This window comes from Cannabis sativa, chromosome 5, assembly GCF_029168945.1.
Source record: "Cannabis sativa cultivar Pink pepper isolate KNU-18-1 chromosome 5, ASM2916894v1, whole genome shotgun sequence".
Classification (NCBI taxonomy): domain Eukaryota; kingdom Viridiplantae; phylum Streptophyta; class Magnoliopsida; order Rosales; family Cannabaceae; genus Cannabis; species Cannabis sativa.
The window spans coordinates 2,172,687-2,191,345 of NC_083605.1; the positions used below are offsets into that span (position 1 = coordinate 2,172,687).

The 18,659-nt window shown below is 30.4% G+C and overlaps 1 protein-coding gene and 1 long non-coding RNA gene across 3 annotated transcripts; one reads left to right on the top strand and one right to left on the bottom strand.

Moving 5' to 3' along the window:
* Nucleotides 1-7,867: 7,867 nt before the first annotated feature.
* LOC133037750 (uncharacterized) lies at nucleotides 7,868-11,353 on the top strand. The gene is made up of 3 exons (XR_009687756.1): nucleotides 7,868-8,288; nucleotides 8,774-8,810; nucleotides 9,283-11,353. It is a non-coding gene; the product is annotated as an uncharacterized LOC133037750 (long non-coding RNA).
* A 2,874-nt stretch (nucleotides 11,354-14,227) lies between these two features.
* LOC115716563 (late embryogenesis abundant protein At5g17165) lies at nucleotides 14,228-17,679 on the bottom strand. 2 transcript variants are annotated; one of them, XM_030645381.2, is made up of 2 exons: nucleotides 17,241-17,679; nucleotides 14,228-14,707 (listed from the first exon to the last, which is right to left on the bottom strand). In XM_030645381.2, exons 1-2 carry the CDS (start codon nucleotides 17,342-17,344, stop codon nucleotides 14,428-14,430), a joined length of 384 nt encoding a protein of 127 aa, XP_030501241.2. In that variant the 5' UTR covers nucleotides 17,345-17,679; the 3' UTR covers nucleotides 14,228-14,427. The 2 variants fall into 2 exon arrangements, with proteins under 2 accessions (XP_030501241.2, XP_030501240.2); XM_030645380.2 differs by having other exon boundaries at nucleotides 14,228-14,710; nucleotides 17,241-17,536.
* Nucleotides 17,680-18,659: the final 980 nt, after the last annotated feature.

The following is an 18,659-nucleotide window of genomic DNA, read 5'->3' on the forward strand; positions in this document are numbered from 1 at the left end:
AACAATTAATATATAAAACCAGAACTGAAAATGTGAGTTCAAAAACCAGCAATGAATCTTTCAACCAAGCATGAACTATGAGCAATCAATGGTAATAAACTGGAAACAAAAAATTGGCACATTTTCTTTAACGAGGTTCGAACATAGATCAATGCAATCTATGCCTACATCCGCGAGAAACAATCAGCATACTTTCTTTATTGATGAATCAAAGTTGAATACAAAGTGTTTGATCTTACACCAGGAAGATCGATTACAAAGGAGTCAAGCTCCTGACCCTCCCAAACACTCAGTCTCTCTTTTCTCTCTAATCTGGTGTCTTACTTAGAATTCTACACACTTGAGAAACAAACAGGGTTGATATATATATGAGTTCTCGACAGAAAACATTTCCCCCCAAAACCAACTAACAAAACTGTCATTTAAAAATGACCAACCCGATAATGCCACATGGCACTTATATTAGACTTATGTTAAAAATACCACAATTATCCACCTTTTTGACATAAGTCTTTAGAAAAATATGCATGATGTTTCACTGTACCTCCGAGGAGGTCTATCACTGCAGAGTTGAGATGTTGAGCAAGTTTAGACAATGTCTAAACTTTGCTAAAGTCACACACTTGGTCATCACATCTGCAGGGTTGTCATCTGTTTTGATTTTCTTCACTTGCACTTCACCACTTGCAATGATCTCCCTGATGTAGTGAAGTTTGATGTCAATATGTTTACTTCTTTCATGGAACATTGGATTCTTCATCAAGTGAAGAGCACTCTGATTATCACAATAGACAGTGATATCAGCAGCATTGATTTTCATTTCCTGGGCAAATCCCTTCAACCATACTGCTTCCTTTATTGCTTCTGTGGCTGCCATGTACACGACTTCAGTTGTAGATAATGCAACCACCTTTTGTAAGTTGGATTTCCAACACACACATCCACCTAAGACTGTAAAACAATAACCAGTGAGACTCCTTATGGTATCTATGCTTCTTGCATAGTTTGAATCGACATAGCCAGTAACTTCACAAGGAGAGATGTTATCCTTGTGAAATTTTAATCCAATGTCCAAAGGTTCCCTTGATATACCTTAGAGTCCATTTGACTGCTGCCCAATGTTCAGTGCCAGGATTGGCAATGAACCTACTTACAACACTCATAGCATAGGCCAAATCTTGCCTTGTGCATACCATAGAATACATGAGGCTGCCAACACATGATGCATAAGGTATGCTGTCCATGTATCTCTTGTCTACTTCATTTTGTGGTGATTGAGATTGTGTGAGTTTGAAATGAGGGGCAATGGGAGATGTTACCTGTTTAGCTTTGTCCATGCTGAACTTATCCAATATCTTTTGAAGATAACCCTTCTGAGATAGCATAATGTATTCTGGCCTCTTTCTGATGATGTCAATCCCTAGTATCTTGTTTGCTCTCCCTAGATCCTTCATTTCGAATTCACTACTCAGTTTCATCTTGATTTTGTCAACTTCACTCCTTAGCTTTCCTATGATCAGTATATCATCAACATAGAGAAGAAAATATACATGATCATTGCAGTATACACAGGGATCATACTTGCTTTTACTAAAGCCAATTCGAATCATGAACTCATCAAATCTTAAGTTCTATTGTCTTGGAGCTTGCTTGAGACCGTATAGAGATTTCTTGAGTAAACAAACTTTATCTTCTGAGTTTTCAACCTCCAGACCTTCTGGAAAAATTTCTTCATCTAACATACCATGCAAAAATACAGTTTTCACATCCATCTGATCCACCTCATAGTCGAATTTTGCAACCAGAGCCATCATAATTCTGATTGATGTTTGTTTGACAATAGCGGAGAAGATATCATTGTAATCTATACCTTCTTTTTGACTGAATCCCTTAGCTACAAGCCTTGCCTTGTATCTGACCTTGCCAATTCTATTGTCACTTTCCTTTTCTCTAAATATCCATTTGCAGCCTATAACTCTTTGCCCTTTAGGTCTTTTCATCACAATCCATGTTTTATTTTTGATCAGAGAATCCATTTCTTCATTGATAGCCATTAGCCATTTCTCTCTTGCTTTGCCTTGAACTGAGTCTGTATAGCTGATGGGTTCTGCATTGTCAATCTCTTCTATAGCAGCAAAGGCAAAGGCAGTGCATTCTGATGCAGAGTAGTCTGCATAGCCAAGTCTGTCAGGAGCCTTTGTTTGCCTCCTTTCTCTGTCCCTTACAAGTTGGTAACTTCTCAGATTTTCTTGATTGACATGTGTTTCATCATCAGATTCGATTTGTGCTTCTCCAGTTTCTGGTAGAGGTGCTTCTTGAGTATCTGTGTCTTGCCTTATTGTTAAATTTGGATCCACCTGAACTTGTACCCTTCCATTCACAATTGAATTCTGTCCAGGTTTCATTGCCATTTCATTCTCCTTAAATACTACATCTCTGCTAATAATGCACTTCTTGTAACCATCCTCTAAGCACCAAAGCTTACAGCCTTTCACACCATCAGGATAACCAAGGAACAAGCATTTCAGGGCCCTAGATTCTAGTTTGTCTTGTCTAATATGAGCATAGGCAAGACAACCAAAAACCTTTAAGTGATCATAGTGAGGTTTGTTTCCAGTCCATATCTCTTGAGGTGTTTTGAAATTTAATGCAACAGAGGGACATCTGTTGATTAAATAGCATGATGTCTTCACAGTTTCACCCCAAAAATGTTTCTGCAATCCTGCACCCTTCAGCATACATCTAACTCTTTCTAGAATAGTTCTGTTCATTCTCTCAGCCAACCCATTCTGTTGAGGTGTCTTGACCACAGATTTGTGTCTTTTGATCCCAGTCTTAGCACAATAGTCCTTGAATTCATCTGAGCAGTATTCTAATCCATTATCTGTCCTTAATACCTTCAGTTTTCTGCCTGTTTGGTGTTCCATTAGCTTTCTCCAATTGTTGAATGTTTCCAAAGCTTGATTCTTGTTTCTCAACATGAAAACTCAAACCTTCCTACTGAAATCATTAATGATACTCATGAAGTAATTAGCACCTCCAAGAGTTTGTGTCCTTGAAGGACCCCACAAATCCGAATGCACATAGTTAAGTGGTTCTTTCGTGACATGCATACCAGTAGAAAACTTTACCCTACAGCTCTTGCCTAGTACACATTCTTCACAAAACTCTAATTTTCCGTTCAACTTGTTCCTTAACAGGCCCTGTTTGTCAAGTTCAATTAGGCCTCTTTCACTCACATGCCCTAACCTCAAATGCCACATTCTAGTTTGATCACCAGTACTGTCATTTACAGCAGCATTTGCTGTTCCCGACACTGCTTTTCCATTAAGAACATAGATACCATTTCTGATATCACCTTTCATAACAATCAGTGAGCCTTTTATCACTCTAAGAGACTCATCAATCTTAATAGAACATCCAGTAGCAGCTAGTTCTCCAATAGACAGTAAATTCCTCTTGAGTTCAGGGACATACCTGACATTCTTGATTGTTCTTCTGATGCCATCATGCATGGTGAACAACACAGATCCAATTCCTTTGATCTGACAAGCTTTGTTGTTTCCTAAGAGAACATTTCCACCTTGTATATCCCTGAATTCACAAAACAGATCCTTGTGAGGTGTCATATGAAATGAACACCTAGAATCTAGTATCCATTCTTTACCAGATTCCTTATTAGACACAACCAACACATCTGCTGATTCATACCCATCTTCTGCAACCTTAGTTTCACCTCTTTCTTTGCTTTTACCCCTGGCATTCTTGGCCTTTAATGCTCTACATTCATCTCGAAAGTGTCCTTCTTTCTTGCAGTAGTAACAGAACTTTCCACTTTTGAATTTGGACTTAGTCTTGGATTGGCTATATTACTTCTGAACTTGTTCTTGAATTCTCTCTTATCAGTTCTTCCTCTTCCAATGTAAAGACCATCATCATTCGAGTCACCCCTGTCATCAGTTTTCTTTTGGATTTCTTTTGATTTGAGTGCAGCCTTTACTTCTAACATGGTCAATGTGTCCTTTCCATAGAGAATCGTATCTACAAAGTGCTCATAGGTTTTAGGTAGAGAACTCAGCAAGATAATTGCTTGATCCTCTTCCTTGATCTTGACACCTATGTTGTTTAAATCAAGAACAATTCTGTTAAATTCATCAAGATGACATCTTAATTCCTTGCTTTCATCCATTCTCATTGCATAAAGCTTCTTCTTCAAATACAATTTATTGGCTTAGGATTTCTTCTAGTAGATGGAAGCCAACTTGATCCGTAAACTTGAAGCAGTTGTTTCATCAGATACTTCTCTCAAGACTTCGTTTCCAAGGCTTAGTAGTATGGCACTATGAGCCTTTGATTCAGTGTCCCTTTTAATCTTTCCATTTGTAATTTCTGCAAGTTGAGTAGGATCGATTGCTTCTGAAATTCCCTGATGCACAAGCAAAGCTTTCATCTAAATTCTCCAAAAACTGAAATCGTTTGTCCCTGTAAACTTGTCGACTTCAAATCTTGCTGATGACATTTTCAGGATGTATTCTTTGAATCTTGAGCCAATTCTTGAAAATCAATTCCTTTCTCCACCAAGCTCTGATACCATTTGTGGTGAATCACAATTCGCCTCATTCAAGAACATACACAACAAAGAACAATTAATATATAAAACCAGAACTAAAAATGTGAGTTCAAAAACCAGCAATGAATCTTTCAACCAAGCATGAACTATGAGCAATCAATGGTAATAAACTGGAATCAGAAAATTGGCACATTTTCGTTAACGAGGTTCGAACATAGATCAATGCAATCTATGCCTACATCCCCGGGAAACAATCAACATACTTTCTTTATTGATGAATCAAAGTTGAGTACAAAGTGTTTGATCTTACACCAGGAAGATCGATTACAAAGGAGTCAAGCTCCTGACCCTCCCAAACACTCAATCTCTCTTTTCTCTCTAATCTGGTGTCTTACTTACAATTATACACACTTGAGAAACAAACAGGGTTGATATATATATGAGTTATGGACAGAAAATATTTCCCCCCAAAACCAACTAACAAAACTGTCATTTAAAAATGACCAACCTGGTAATGCCACATGGCACTTTTATTAGATTTATGTTAAAAACACCACATTTTTTTTGAAACTTTACTAAATCATTTTATTTTTTGAGCATCGTCTCATGAATTAGGAATATTTGAAAGAATATTATTGACACCACATAAAAATTTTCGTATGTAATTTTTACTTTCTTATTTATTTCTGCATTTGCTTAATCCATCAAGTCTATTTCTGATTGACCAAGTGTCGAACTTGATCCATCAAGTTCTCACGGCAACATTATAAATGTTTATTTGAAGAAATAAATTAACCATTCTTAAACAATAAATTTCACTTATATATTGCTCATGTATATATATATGCATTAAAATTCAATAAAGCATTGACCTTTTTAGGGAGGAATAAATAAACACTTACATATAATAATACAATAATTTTTAAACTAATCATATCTATCTATATTGAAATCCACTGTTTTTTCAAAATCATTCAATTTATTATGTAACTTTATTATTTTCTATTTACTAATTAAAAATATCATCGCAACATTGAGGCGATTTTACTTCTCTTCTCTTCAAATTCTAATTTTTCGATGTCGTTGGCCATAAGGACAAAGGCTTCAACTTTTGTGTGACATTTGAGATTAACAGTTGAAATTGGGAATAACTTTGATGTTGATGGATTTGCTTGCCACACTATGAGTTCATTTCCAAAATAATTACCACACTTGATTGCAGTAGTGTTACTTCTAATTTTAAATGTCCATAGATCACCTTGTGTGATGAAGAGCATCATGTCAAGAGGTTCTCCTTCTCGAAAAATATAGCTACCTTGTGCGAATGTCATTGGTTTCATAACGCTAAGGATTTTGTCATAGTCGTGTTTAAAAATATTTTGATACAATGGCACCTACAAAATATAAAAATATATATAAGAATCCCGACTACAATAGAGTACTAAAAAAGAAAATACTTCGGGATAGGGTATGATTCAATATAATACTTGTAATATTTTTTTAAGAAATTGTGCCTAACTTACAACGCCCAAATCAATTAAGGTGCATATGGTATAAACAATTATTTTTCATGAATTTGAAATATATTTACATAAATACACATACAACAAATTGTTTGAACTTTACCGAAATTTCTTGAAAATCTACAGATGCCCTATACTCTAACTTGTGTTTATTATATATATTATAATGCATTTCTTAAACATGTATATATATTCATTAGAATAAAAAGTTAATTACCTTTTCTAGTATAGGCAAACATAGGTGTTCCTTGAGTTTTGCTTGAAGTATAGTTGGAAGAATAAACATAATACTTTCACATCCAACGTTGCCTTCTTCCAATCTCAATTGAGCATAACTCATAATCTTTTCATTCAATTCTTTAGGGATGCCAATCCAATTATCTTCTATCCACTTTTCTGCATCTTGTTTTATTGTATTTTTTACATGTTTCACCATTATACAATCTCGAATTATCTATAATTACACAATGAACAAGTTGAATTATCAATACTTAAAATTAACAAAACTTGTGACCAAATGTAAAAAAAATTGTGTCTAATTATAAATCATCATTCTTAAGTTGTGATTAGAAAGTCTATGGTTAAAAATATTAGTCACAAAAATCACAATTTAGTGTACTAAATGCGTTTTTAGTCATAAAACTTTGTTGTGACTAAAATTAAATTTGGTGACAACTTGTATCTAAATATTATGTTTTAGTCACAAGTAATTTTTTGTTGTGACTAAAAGTTACACTTAATCGCAAAAAAATTATATTGTGACTAAAAAGTTGTCACTAAAAGTAGTTGTTTGTAGTGTCGGAATATATTTAAATAAATACAATATATAAAAAACAAGATTATATATAATAAATAAAAAATACCACTACATTAACAAAAAAAAAGACGAAGTTCAAGGGGCGTGATTTGATACATGTCAAAGTTCAGGGGGCAAAAATTCTAATTGACCTTTAATTTACATAAAACTACTAATTATTATGATTTATTGATTTTTACTAAACTTTATATTCTTTATTTATCATATTACTATTATTAAAATAAAAAATAATAATTTTCTATACTCAATAAAATGTTAAATAACTGTCAATATAATTATTTTTTTTCTATTTTTGGCATCTAGTGTATTGGAGCACAATTGTAAATAGTGTGTAAAATATAGTACAAACAAACTTATTTTTATACCAAATTTAATACAAATTTTAGATCTTTCATTGCCATCAAGATGACTCCTTGTATGTATTATGTATTGTTTTTCGAGAAAATTATAAATTTTATGGTTTTTTTAAACTTTTTGTACAAAATTATGGTTTTTTTTCAAAAAAAGTTATTTTACAAGAAAACTAAAAAAAAAAAGTTGAAAAATATACGTGCCGTTTGGTAACACTTTTGTTTTTTAATTTTTTAATTATAAAATGAAAGTAAAATTTTTGTTTTTAAAAAATTTATTTTTGAAAAACAAAAATGCGTTCTGTAACTACTTTTGTTTTTCAATTTTAAAAACAGAAAATAAAAGTGTGTTCTGTAAAGTTCATTTTTATTTTTATCTTTTGATTTTATTTAAGTCGGGTCTAGGTCCGGAGTCGGATTCGGGTTCAAGTCGTAAGCCGGGTCAGCGCCAGGGCCGTGGTGAGGGGATTTGGGTCTGGGTCTGGTCGTAATCCAAAAGATTAATGATTAAGAAAAAAAAACTGTTTAAAAAATATTAAAAGTGATTTTTTTGTATTTAAAATTTTGATTTCTAATTATAAAATTGAAAGGTAAAAACAGTTTTTATAGAACATGTTTTTGAAAAATATTTTTACTATCCACTTTTAAAAATAGAAAACTGATTAAAAAAATGTTACCAAATCACCATAGGGAAATCATGTAAGGGTAATCATGCAAGGGTAATCAAATGGAATTTTTACACAAAATGACTATTTTGACCAATTTTTAACATTTATATTATCCTTTCTAATTTTTAACATTTTTACTTTTTAAAATTTTCTTTAATACTTTTTTAAAGTTTTATAATTACATATTTACCTTTTGTTCTTCTTTTTCATATCTAACCTCATTCAGATCTGGGTTCAACAAGTCCTCTTACTCTCTCATCAAGCTTATCGAGCTTTCACACTTGTCTTCGCACAATCACCATATGTAGCTTCTCGTCATCTGCCTCTTCTCAAGCCACCATTGTCGTTCAATCGATGTTTGTAAGGTCTTCTTCTTCTTCTTCTTCTTATTCTTCTTCTTCTTCTTCTTCTCATTTTGCTAAAATTACAAAAATAAAAGTTTAGATTTGATAGTTTTTATAAGAATTTGTTGTTTATTTGCTTATTTATTATTGATTTTTCTATTTTTCTTACAGATTTTAGGAATTTTGTTCTTATTCTGTTAGTTGAGTTCTTATATATATACATATAAAAGTACACTTGCTAGGTGTTTGATGAAATGCCCAAGAGAATTCTTTACTAGCTTAAAGGAATAAGGCACATTCAAAGGTAATTTTATTTCAACTTTAAGTTAGCATTTTCGTGGTATTGTTTAGATATTACTTTTGTTGATCTATATTTTATCTTTTTTATGAATCAAAAAAATTATCTAAATATTTTAATGGTTACGTTGATTTAACGTTGTTTATAAGTTGTTTTATAGTTGTTTCATCTTTTAATTTTTTTATTGTTGCTGTTTCACCAAGTCATCCATTGAAGAGGCTTTTCAGGGAAAAACGTGAGGTAATGATGATGAGGTTGCAACTTTAAAGATTAATGTATTAGTTTTTGTTGTCTTTATCTAGTTTCAAAGACTTGTTTTGTTATGTTTATATATTTTTTTTTTCTGATGTACTTAGTTAGAAGAATTGTTCAACCTTAAATGGTTTATGTCTCTCATTTTTTTCTGTTTCTAATTAGTAATTTTTTAGTTTTAATTTAGTTATTATACGATTCTTATTCTAAGGTTCTTAAGTTTTTTTTTAAAAAAACTAGATCATTAGGCTACGTCTTACATTTATAAATTGTATTTGAATTTGAATTGGAATTGTTTTAGTTGCATGTTTATTAAATTTTATAAATTACATTATTTTTTAGTTGTTATATTGTTGTTTTAATGTTGTTCGGTACATGATATATTGTAGTATTATATAGCTATTAATCGTATTTTTATTGGTTCATTGTTTTATTAATTTTGTCATCCTAATATTTTTAGGTGCATGATAAGACCTCTGACGTTGTTGACAAGTTGAAGCTTTCAAAGAAAAATATTATCAAGGTTTATAATTTGTTTTTCTAATTTATCTTGTTTGAAATGTTCTCTGATTGTTGTTCATTCATTTGAAAAAAAAATCATACCAGAAAGTTATTTTATAGTTTGTTTAATGTTGTTTTGATGTTGTTTTAACTGCTGCAGGACTTGATTTCTAGTGATGATGAACTTCAAAGTTGATCAGAATAGACTTGTTGTTCATTTCTATTCCTTTGATAGAATGAAGTGAGTTGCAAACATTGAAAGTGTACAAGAAAATGTTTCAAAGTCTTTTAAGAAAATTGAAGCCACTATACATGAATTAATGATTGAGGAGTGTATTTGAAGTTATTTTATGATGCTATTTAAATATTCTGTTAAAGTGGAGTTATTATATATTTATTAATTTATTGTTATTTAGTTGTTCAATCAAGAAAAACTAAATATATATATGTTTAATTTTACATGGAAACATATATAAAGATTGTTGTTGTGTTATTTTTCTAAGATTATTTGTGTTTTTAGTTAACACCACATGTTGATGTCTAATAACTTTTCATATTAGAATAGAGTTGTTATCTTATTATCTGCTCGTTGTTATTTAGTTGTTTAACTACGTAAAAAAATTAAATGAATATATGTTTACTTTTTTATGGGTATATAATTTTTTTAAGTTGATGCACTAGTATTTTGTAGTTTCTTTTACTTTTTTCTTAAAGATTATTTATCAATAATTTTTGAATTTCTTTTGAGTTAATGCAATGCGTTGTTAATTAATTAATTTACGTATTAATATGAAGTTGTTATCTAGTTATTTTATTTTTTCATATATAATTGTCCAATCAAGAGAAAAATAGTTTATGTCTTAGTTTTTCATGGTTCATACTTTTTGTTGTTTGTTAGTTTCTTTCATATTTTATACACTATTAGTTGATGTACAATTGATTTTTATGTTAAAATAGAATTGTTACTGTGTTGTTTATTCGTTGCTATTATGTTGTTTAACAAAAAGAAAAATGAGTATATACTTATTTTTTTAATGTGTAGATATATTTTTAAGTTGGTGTACAAGTGTTATGTAGTTGTTTTTAAATTTATTTTATAGATTATTTGTGTATTTTTTTCTTAGATCTTATGTAATTTATGAAGTTGTTTTCATGCCTATTTAACTTGCATATTATAGTAAGTTGTTATGCAGTTATTTATTTGTTGTTATTTAGTTATTCAACCAAATAAAAATGAATATATACACATGTTTATTTTATTTTATACATTAGTGATGTTTTTTACTTTTTTAGAGTTATTTTTATGCCTATGTAATTTGCATATTGTAGTGGAATTTATGCAGTTGTGTTTTTGTTGTTTAACTAAGAGAAATAAATGTATATATATTTTCTTTATTCGTGTGTTGTTTTTATTTTATTTTTTAAGTTGGCGTAAGTGTTGATGCTCAATTAATTTTTATATTAAAATAAAATTGTTATCGTGTTGTTTATTCGTTGCTATTAAGTTATTTCAGTATTGTATTTTTTGAAGATTTTATCTTATAAATTTATTTTTGTTTGCATAATATGATAAACTTTAATTGATTTATATGTTATGGTTAAGTTGTTTTCTAGTTATTTTTGTGTTGTTGTTTAGTTGTTTTGCACTGAGAAAAGAAGTCTTATACGTTAAAATTCATTTTGTCCGAATTCGCCACGTGGCAACCACTGCTGCGTTCTGACGCTACAGTTTGTGAGCGTCAGGCAAGTCTGAATGCTTTGTCCCTCACTCGCGTGTGAGTCTCACTCGCCCACATAGCCACATGTGTGCCACACATCTCCTTGCGCATCTGGGGGAGTTTTCAAGTGTATTTTTGTAAATAAGAAACTTTAAAAATAGTATATTTGAAATTAATAAACAATATAAATGTTTATTTTTGCTTATGGTAGTATAAATGTATATTTAAAGTAATTTTAACCCAAAATAGAAAAAACCCCTAATCAAATACCCTTATGTAACCAGAAAGATAACTAGTTACCATAAAGGGTAACCTGTACCAGACACCTTATTCGGTTTTTTTTTTTTAATTTCCTACAAAATAACTTTTTTTTAGAAAAAAATATATTTCTACGAACTTATATTTTAAAAACGATAAAATAGAACATTCTTCAAATTTTTCTTACATAACTTGTTCTGTTTCATTTTTTAGCAAAAAAAAAGAGTATTTAATTGATGACATTATACAATCTCTCTAAATTAGTTTTAAAAATTAATGCATATAATTAAAGATCTAATCGAAAACTTAGAGATTATATATAATAGTTGCCTATTTAGTTTTATATAGAATTGTGATTAAAGTATTTTGAAAATTGGACGAAAATGGTATAATAGTATACATATATTGAAAGTAGTCATTAGGTATACATTTCTTCATAATGAAAAAGTCAAATTAATTACAATAATATTATTGTACTGATCCATCAAGTCATGTTTATTTTAGTCTCAAAATAAATATATTAATTTAAAGATAAAGCCTAAAACATGATGGCAGAAAAATGTTAAGCATCATATTAAACTAGCACTATATTATATATATACAGGGACGGACCCATTCACAATAATGTGGGACTATAGCCCCCACTAACAAAAATATTATCTTTTAAAAAATTAAATGTAAATTTTTTAATTTAATAATTATAAACCAAAATAGTAGAATAGCCCCCATAAAATTAGATAAATTTAATAAGAGTGATTAAAATGTAGTTAAAAATATTTTTTTTATGATAAATAAGCCCCCACAAAGTAAAAATTTTGGGTCCGTGTCACTGTATATATATATTGGTATTAGTGCAATTATTTATTTATAACTAATTATTTGTAGAGTGAGTCACCTCTTAATTTATTAACTATAATTATCAAGTAACAATGCTTCATAAGAGTAACATTAGCATTACTACACTACACAACAACCTCAAAATAAACTGATGAAAAGAATTTGGGATATGATTTGAAAGATTTATATTAGGGATTATTTTACAAATATATAAGAACAACAAAAAAAAATTATAAAAATACGGTTTCACAGAATTTTAAATATTTTTACGATTTTTTTAATTTTATTTATAGAAAATACAGTTTTTTATATTGTACTCTTGTTAATTTGTTATTGATTTTTTGTTATTTGTATGTTATTTTTTGTTATTATTTAGATGTTATTTTCATGTAATTTTCTTATTATTTTCGTGTTATTTTTATAAAAAATAGTAAAAATATATATAAAAAAAATTAAACGTAAAAATATAATTTTTTTATAAAAAATGGTTCCTTATGTAATTATCCATTTATATTATACAACATGTTAATGTTAAGAAGGGTTTAGGAGAGTGGGCTCAAATGCACCCATAAAAGAAATAATTGGGCCCGTATTAGGAAATGAGCTCCAAGATGGGCTTAGGAGAGTGGGCTCAAATGAACCCATAAAAGAAAAAGAATAATTACATAAGGCACTATTTTTTTGTAAAATATTTATATTTTTACATTCAAAGAATGTTTTTTTACATTTTTACGGTTTTCCAAAAAATAACACGAAAACAACATAAAATCAACAAGAAAACAACATAAAAGTAACATTAAAATAACAACAAAAAATAACATACATATAACAAAAAATTAACAATAAATGAACAAAATTTCAACATAAAAAGACCGTATTTTATGTAAATAAAATAAAAAATATCGTAAAAATGTTTAAAATTCTGTGAAACTGTATTTTTGTTATTTTTTTGTTATTTTTGTGCATTTGTGAAACTAACCCAAAAGAAAATATATGGGCCCCATATTAGGAAACTTGTCCACTTATATTACAACTAAAGAAAGTATATTTGTATTAGGGATAATTATAGGGTAAATATCATTTTGGACTCTCTCTTTTGCAAAAGTTACCAATTAGACCCTGTGTTTTGTTAAATGACAAAATGGACCCTGTATTTTCTAAAATAGTAAAAATAGGACCCTGAGCTTAATTTTTGACAACTTTTTTTTTTAATACAACCAACTTGAAGACAATGCTTAATACGAACAGATACAAAAAATGTAAACAGTTTTGTCATAGCACTTTTAGATTGGATTATAATTAAACTTTATTTTGACAAAAAATCAATTCAGGGTCCTATTTGTACTATTTTAGAAAATACAGGGTCCATTTTGTCATTTAACAAAACACAGGGTCCAATTGGTAACTTTTGCAAAACAGAGGGTCCAAAATGGTATTTACCCATAATTATATATAATACACTATTTTTTTTATGAATTTTTTACATTTTTACGTTTAAATTGTTTTTTACATTTTTTTATGGTGTTTTATAGAAACAACACCAAAATAATAAGAAAATTACATAAACGTAACAAAAAAATAACAACAAAAAATAATATACAAATAACAAAAAATCAACAATAAATTAATAAGAGTACAACATAAAAATACATTAAAAGATTATAATTTTTGTAAATAAAATCATAAAAATCGTAAAATATTTAAAATTTCGTTCAAATATTTTATATTTTGTTATTGTTTTTGTGTAAGTATAAAATAATCCCTTTGTATTATGGGTGCATTTGAGCCCACTCTCCCAAGCCCATCTTGGTGCTAAATTTGTTCATCACTCACTCCTACTTCTCACTCACTATGCTTAGTTGAATTATGGGTACAAATATACTTACAAAAAACAAACTCGTTGTTGTTGATCTACTTAAAATTATCTAAGACTTTAACAAGAATATATGCCATAATGTGTTAAGTAGATGACACGAATTTTCACTCCTAGTTGTAGATGATGAGAGGCCAAGGACCGATGAATATGAGTAGGAAGTGCACAAGTTGTTGGAATTAAGTAAATGATTGTAATGGAGATATCAGCAATGAGAATTTACAAAAATTTAAGGACATAACCAAGATTTGATTTGAGATTTAGGGGTAAAAGATCTGTCCATTAATAACTACGAAACCAAAATAATCCTGTTTTTTGTAATTGGATCTTATTCCCCACACATATAACAATACACTATATAATAGGACACAATACCAACCACACAACCACAACTATATATCAATTCTAATCCTTGACTTTACTGAGCAGCAGGCTTCTCCAAATCCTCAATGCTTGTAGGGCGAAACCAAGCAGTCTGCTCAAGCACAGACCCCTCGCCACTGGCAGGCGTGGAGGCCTGCGTGCCACCACTTGGCCGAGCAGTTTGCCCCGGGGCAGCTGGTCCGAACACCCCAGTTTGGGGGTCTGGAGCCCAATACTTGTCTGACTTCGGTTCGATCAGATCATCCGGAACCACGGTTGCTTGTGCCTGCTCATCAGGGTTTTTATCGTATGCTGATGTATGAGCAGAAGCTCTCCTGCTTTAAATTACATAATCAGAAAACCATTAGTTTATGATAAGATAAAAGACCCCACTTGATAATGAAAGGGAAGTGGGCCATTGCCCATGTTATATAATGGCTTAAGTAATTTATAGCCCATCATTTTATGTCAATATACAGAGACAACCCAACCCACCACTTTGGTCAATTATGCTACCTTCTTATCACACAAGTTGAATAATGAGGACAATAATGTTCATCTAAAAAAAATCAACACCAAAAGCGTAAAAGAAAAAAGATGATTTAGATGCCAACACGTGGACCTGGGGTTAGGTGTTACCTATCACCACAAACAATACATACAAAGTGGAAAGTGCCTGCCTACTAGTCCCTACCAGAAAGGAGAGATATGGTACTTGATCACGTGCGTAATACGTGACATAAATACTATAATGACTGGTGACTGACTCTCTCCACCTAACTTTCTTCCAAATCAAACAACAAATAAGGCTAATGTAGTTATTTGGCACTGATTTCTTTCTTGTCAACACATAAGCATCCTTATCCTAAAGCTTAAGCCTAAATAGTAGGATAAAAGGTTACTAACATTATTAAGGTAATATGTCTTCACTCCAAGACAAAGACAATAAAAAATATTTTTCATTAGTGTTGTAAAAGCGACGGCTCATAAGAAAAGTTAACAATTTTTGCTAGTCACACTAGCCAAATAAATAAATAAACAATGATACACTTGGGAAAAAAATAAGGTGGAGAAGACAGAAATTTAATCACATGGGCCATTTATATTTAATTTTGTTTTCAGGTCAAGATTCAAGAAAGACTTTGGTGACAAGCAAGAGTCAGCATGAATTTTAACAAAGAACTCTAAGAGCATGAAACATTTGAATTTTTCAAGTCAAAAATATTAGTAAAGATTTGTTTAGCTTAGAATTCACTTTTAGTACATAAGGGTACAAATGTTTCACTAACATGTTTCAATGTTATATAAAGTAAAGAAAATCTATACTCAGCTACCAAGTTACTTTATTAAACACATAATTGTACCTGGTAATCGTAACTTTAATTAGTGGACCCAACACATTTCCTAATGATCCTATCAAAAATGTAAACTATTATCACAAAAACCAAGTTAATCCCAATTGAAAGTTAAAACAAAATATAAACATGCACTAAGCAAATTAAAGATTGTCAAAATGAAAAATCCCTTGTATGATTAAAAAAAAAAATTGTTTCCCTTTTTGGGGAATAAGCTTTATAATCACCTGCAATTAATATGCTGACACTTTATTCCTAAAAAAAGTAACAGTAGTGACTATTTTAAATTGTACAGGAAGTAGAACTAGAAACCAAAAAAGGGTAGTGACGAAACAAAAGAAAAAATTTCATGTTTCATAGAATGCCACCTTGCAACAAAATATGCCAACGATTTCAGAAAGAAAATTCGGTGAAAGGGATTGATTATAAATGAATACTGTACAACTGTCTAATAACAGCAATTTAAGTCCTTTTTCCTATACCCCACGGTCCCCTTTCTGTGAATCAATATTAACCGTCTAAAAAAAAATATTCGTACGTATCATGTGTAGCATCCAAACAATATTAGTTGAAAATGAAAATGGGTATATTAACAAACCTTGATCACAATCTTACATAAAACAGACCAGTCTCCTTAAAAGAAAACAACTACTCATAAACCTATCTCTAAATTATAAATTAATGACTTCATTCTCAGATCAAATTTCCTCAAACCGATTTCCTCTAATAGATCTAAACAAATCAAATTCAAAAGAACAATCCAGAAGTGTAACAGGATCATATGATATAAATAATTTTAAATTAAAAAAATTAAAATAAAAATATATACGTAAAATTAAGTTATGTATAACAATACAACGAACTAAGTGAATCGAACGAGAGTGAACGATTTCCCCTAATTGATCTAAACAAATCAAATTTCCAAAGAACAATCAAGAAATGCAACAGGATCATGATATATTAATACAACAAGAAAGCAAATCATTAAAGTCAAACCTTATCTACATATGAATAAAAACAAAATTTGAGTTATATATATATATATATATAACAACAACAACAACAACAACGAGCTCAATGAATCAAGAGTGAGCGGTTTCCACTGATTGATCTATCTAACCAGATCAAATTCCAGAGAAAAATCAAGAAATGTTTGTCTTGTTACCAAATCAAGATATTAAAATCAATAAAACAAGAAAGCTAATTATTACAGTCAAAACTTAACATATATAACAAAACAACGAGCTCAACGAATCAAGAGTGCACGATTTCCCCTAATTGATCTATCTAACCAAATCAAATTCCAGAAAACAATCAAGAAATGTTTGCCTAGTTACCAAATCATGATATACTTTTAAATCAATAAAACAAGAAAGCTAATTATTACAATCAAACCCTATAATACACATAAAACTTAACATACATAGCAAAAAGACAAGTTCAATGAATCAAGCGAGAAAGATTTCCCGAGAAAATGTACAAGAAAAGTATACAAAAAGAAAAATGAAACTACCTGAGAATGGGAGCAGAGAGTGGAGAAGGATCGCGAGTCCAGATCTGATCGACGAATCGCTTCCCTAAGCTGGTGATCCCTCGGCTACTGGAATTGGCGGCCATACAATTGAGACAGAGAACGAGAAAAATCTAGAGAGAGAAACTGTGTGCAAGAAGAGAAGTAGAGAGAGAGAATGTGCGTTGGCTCTTTCTGATGATTTTTGAAGTGGTTTTTATAGAGAGAGAAAGAGCTGACTAGATGAGTCGTAGAGAGACAAAGTGGTGACGTGTCTTTATCTTTTACCCGCTCTTTTGGGTACTCTCTCTCTTCTCTCACCTAACCAGAATATATAATTATATACTACCCCGTACGCATTCGAGTACCAATAAAACGTCGTCGTTTTTAGTGTCTTTTCACGGACGTTTTGACTGTACGGTACGCGATGCTAACACGGGATAGCACGGAATGGAATATTCTGTTTGTTCGAATCTAATATTATATGTGGAATATTTCGGTTAGTTGAATTGGAACGCCGTTAAAATGAAGAACTGCATGGGGAATGGCTGAGCTGATCTTGATTTAAGTTGAATGACTATTTTGTCCTTAACATTGCATGGGGAATGACCGATGATTTAAGTGTAATGACTATTTTGTCCTTAACATTGCATGAAAATGGCCGATGGATTTAAAGTAACTGAAATGACCATTATGTCCCTGTGCTGAGTTGTAACGGCGGTCACAGTCTCTCGTTTGCTTTGTTGACTATTTAAGTATTTAAATAGATAATTAAATTAATTTTGGATAATTTAACTAAATTAAAATGCCTTGGAATATCCGTTATCCGAAATAAAAACAAATGTAATAAACAGTGTTAGCAATCCTACGTGGCTAACACATTTTTGTTATTTTTATTTTTTAATTAAAATAAAATTAGATAAAAAGGGCGGTGGATAGAGAGAGAAAGAGGGTGAGTGAGTGAGTGATATTCCCAAATTGCCCATTTTTTGGGTAAAACACAAAGTCCATTTTATTTATTTAGTTTTAAATAATGTGAAATAAAAAAGTATAATAATTGAGCATTAAAGGGAGATATCATGTAAAGGGTGTATAATTTAATAAGGAAGTATCTTAGTTAGATACTTTGTCTAACCAAATTAAATAATATATTTACCTCTACTAACTAGGGAAGTTTTTCTGAAAAAATAATAGTAAATAACTGGAGAAATTTTAACTGGTGATTTTTTTTATTGTATATATAATAAAGAAATTAAATCTCTATCTTCATTTCACAAACTCACAAATCAAACCATTTGATCTAGCCTCCAATAGAATGGAGAAGGGTGATTCTCATGATAAATACAACAAAAAAAATATATATTTTTGGAGTTTAAGTTATAGTTTTAAAACTTCTCTAAGTATTAAGTTATTAATTGTCAA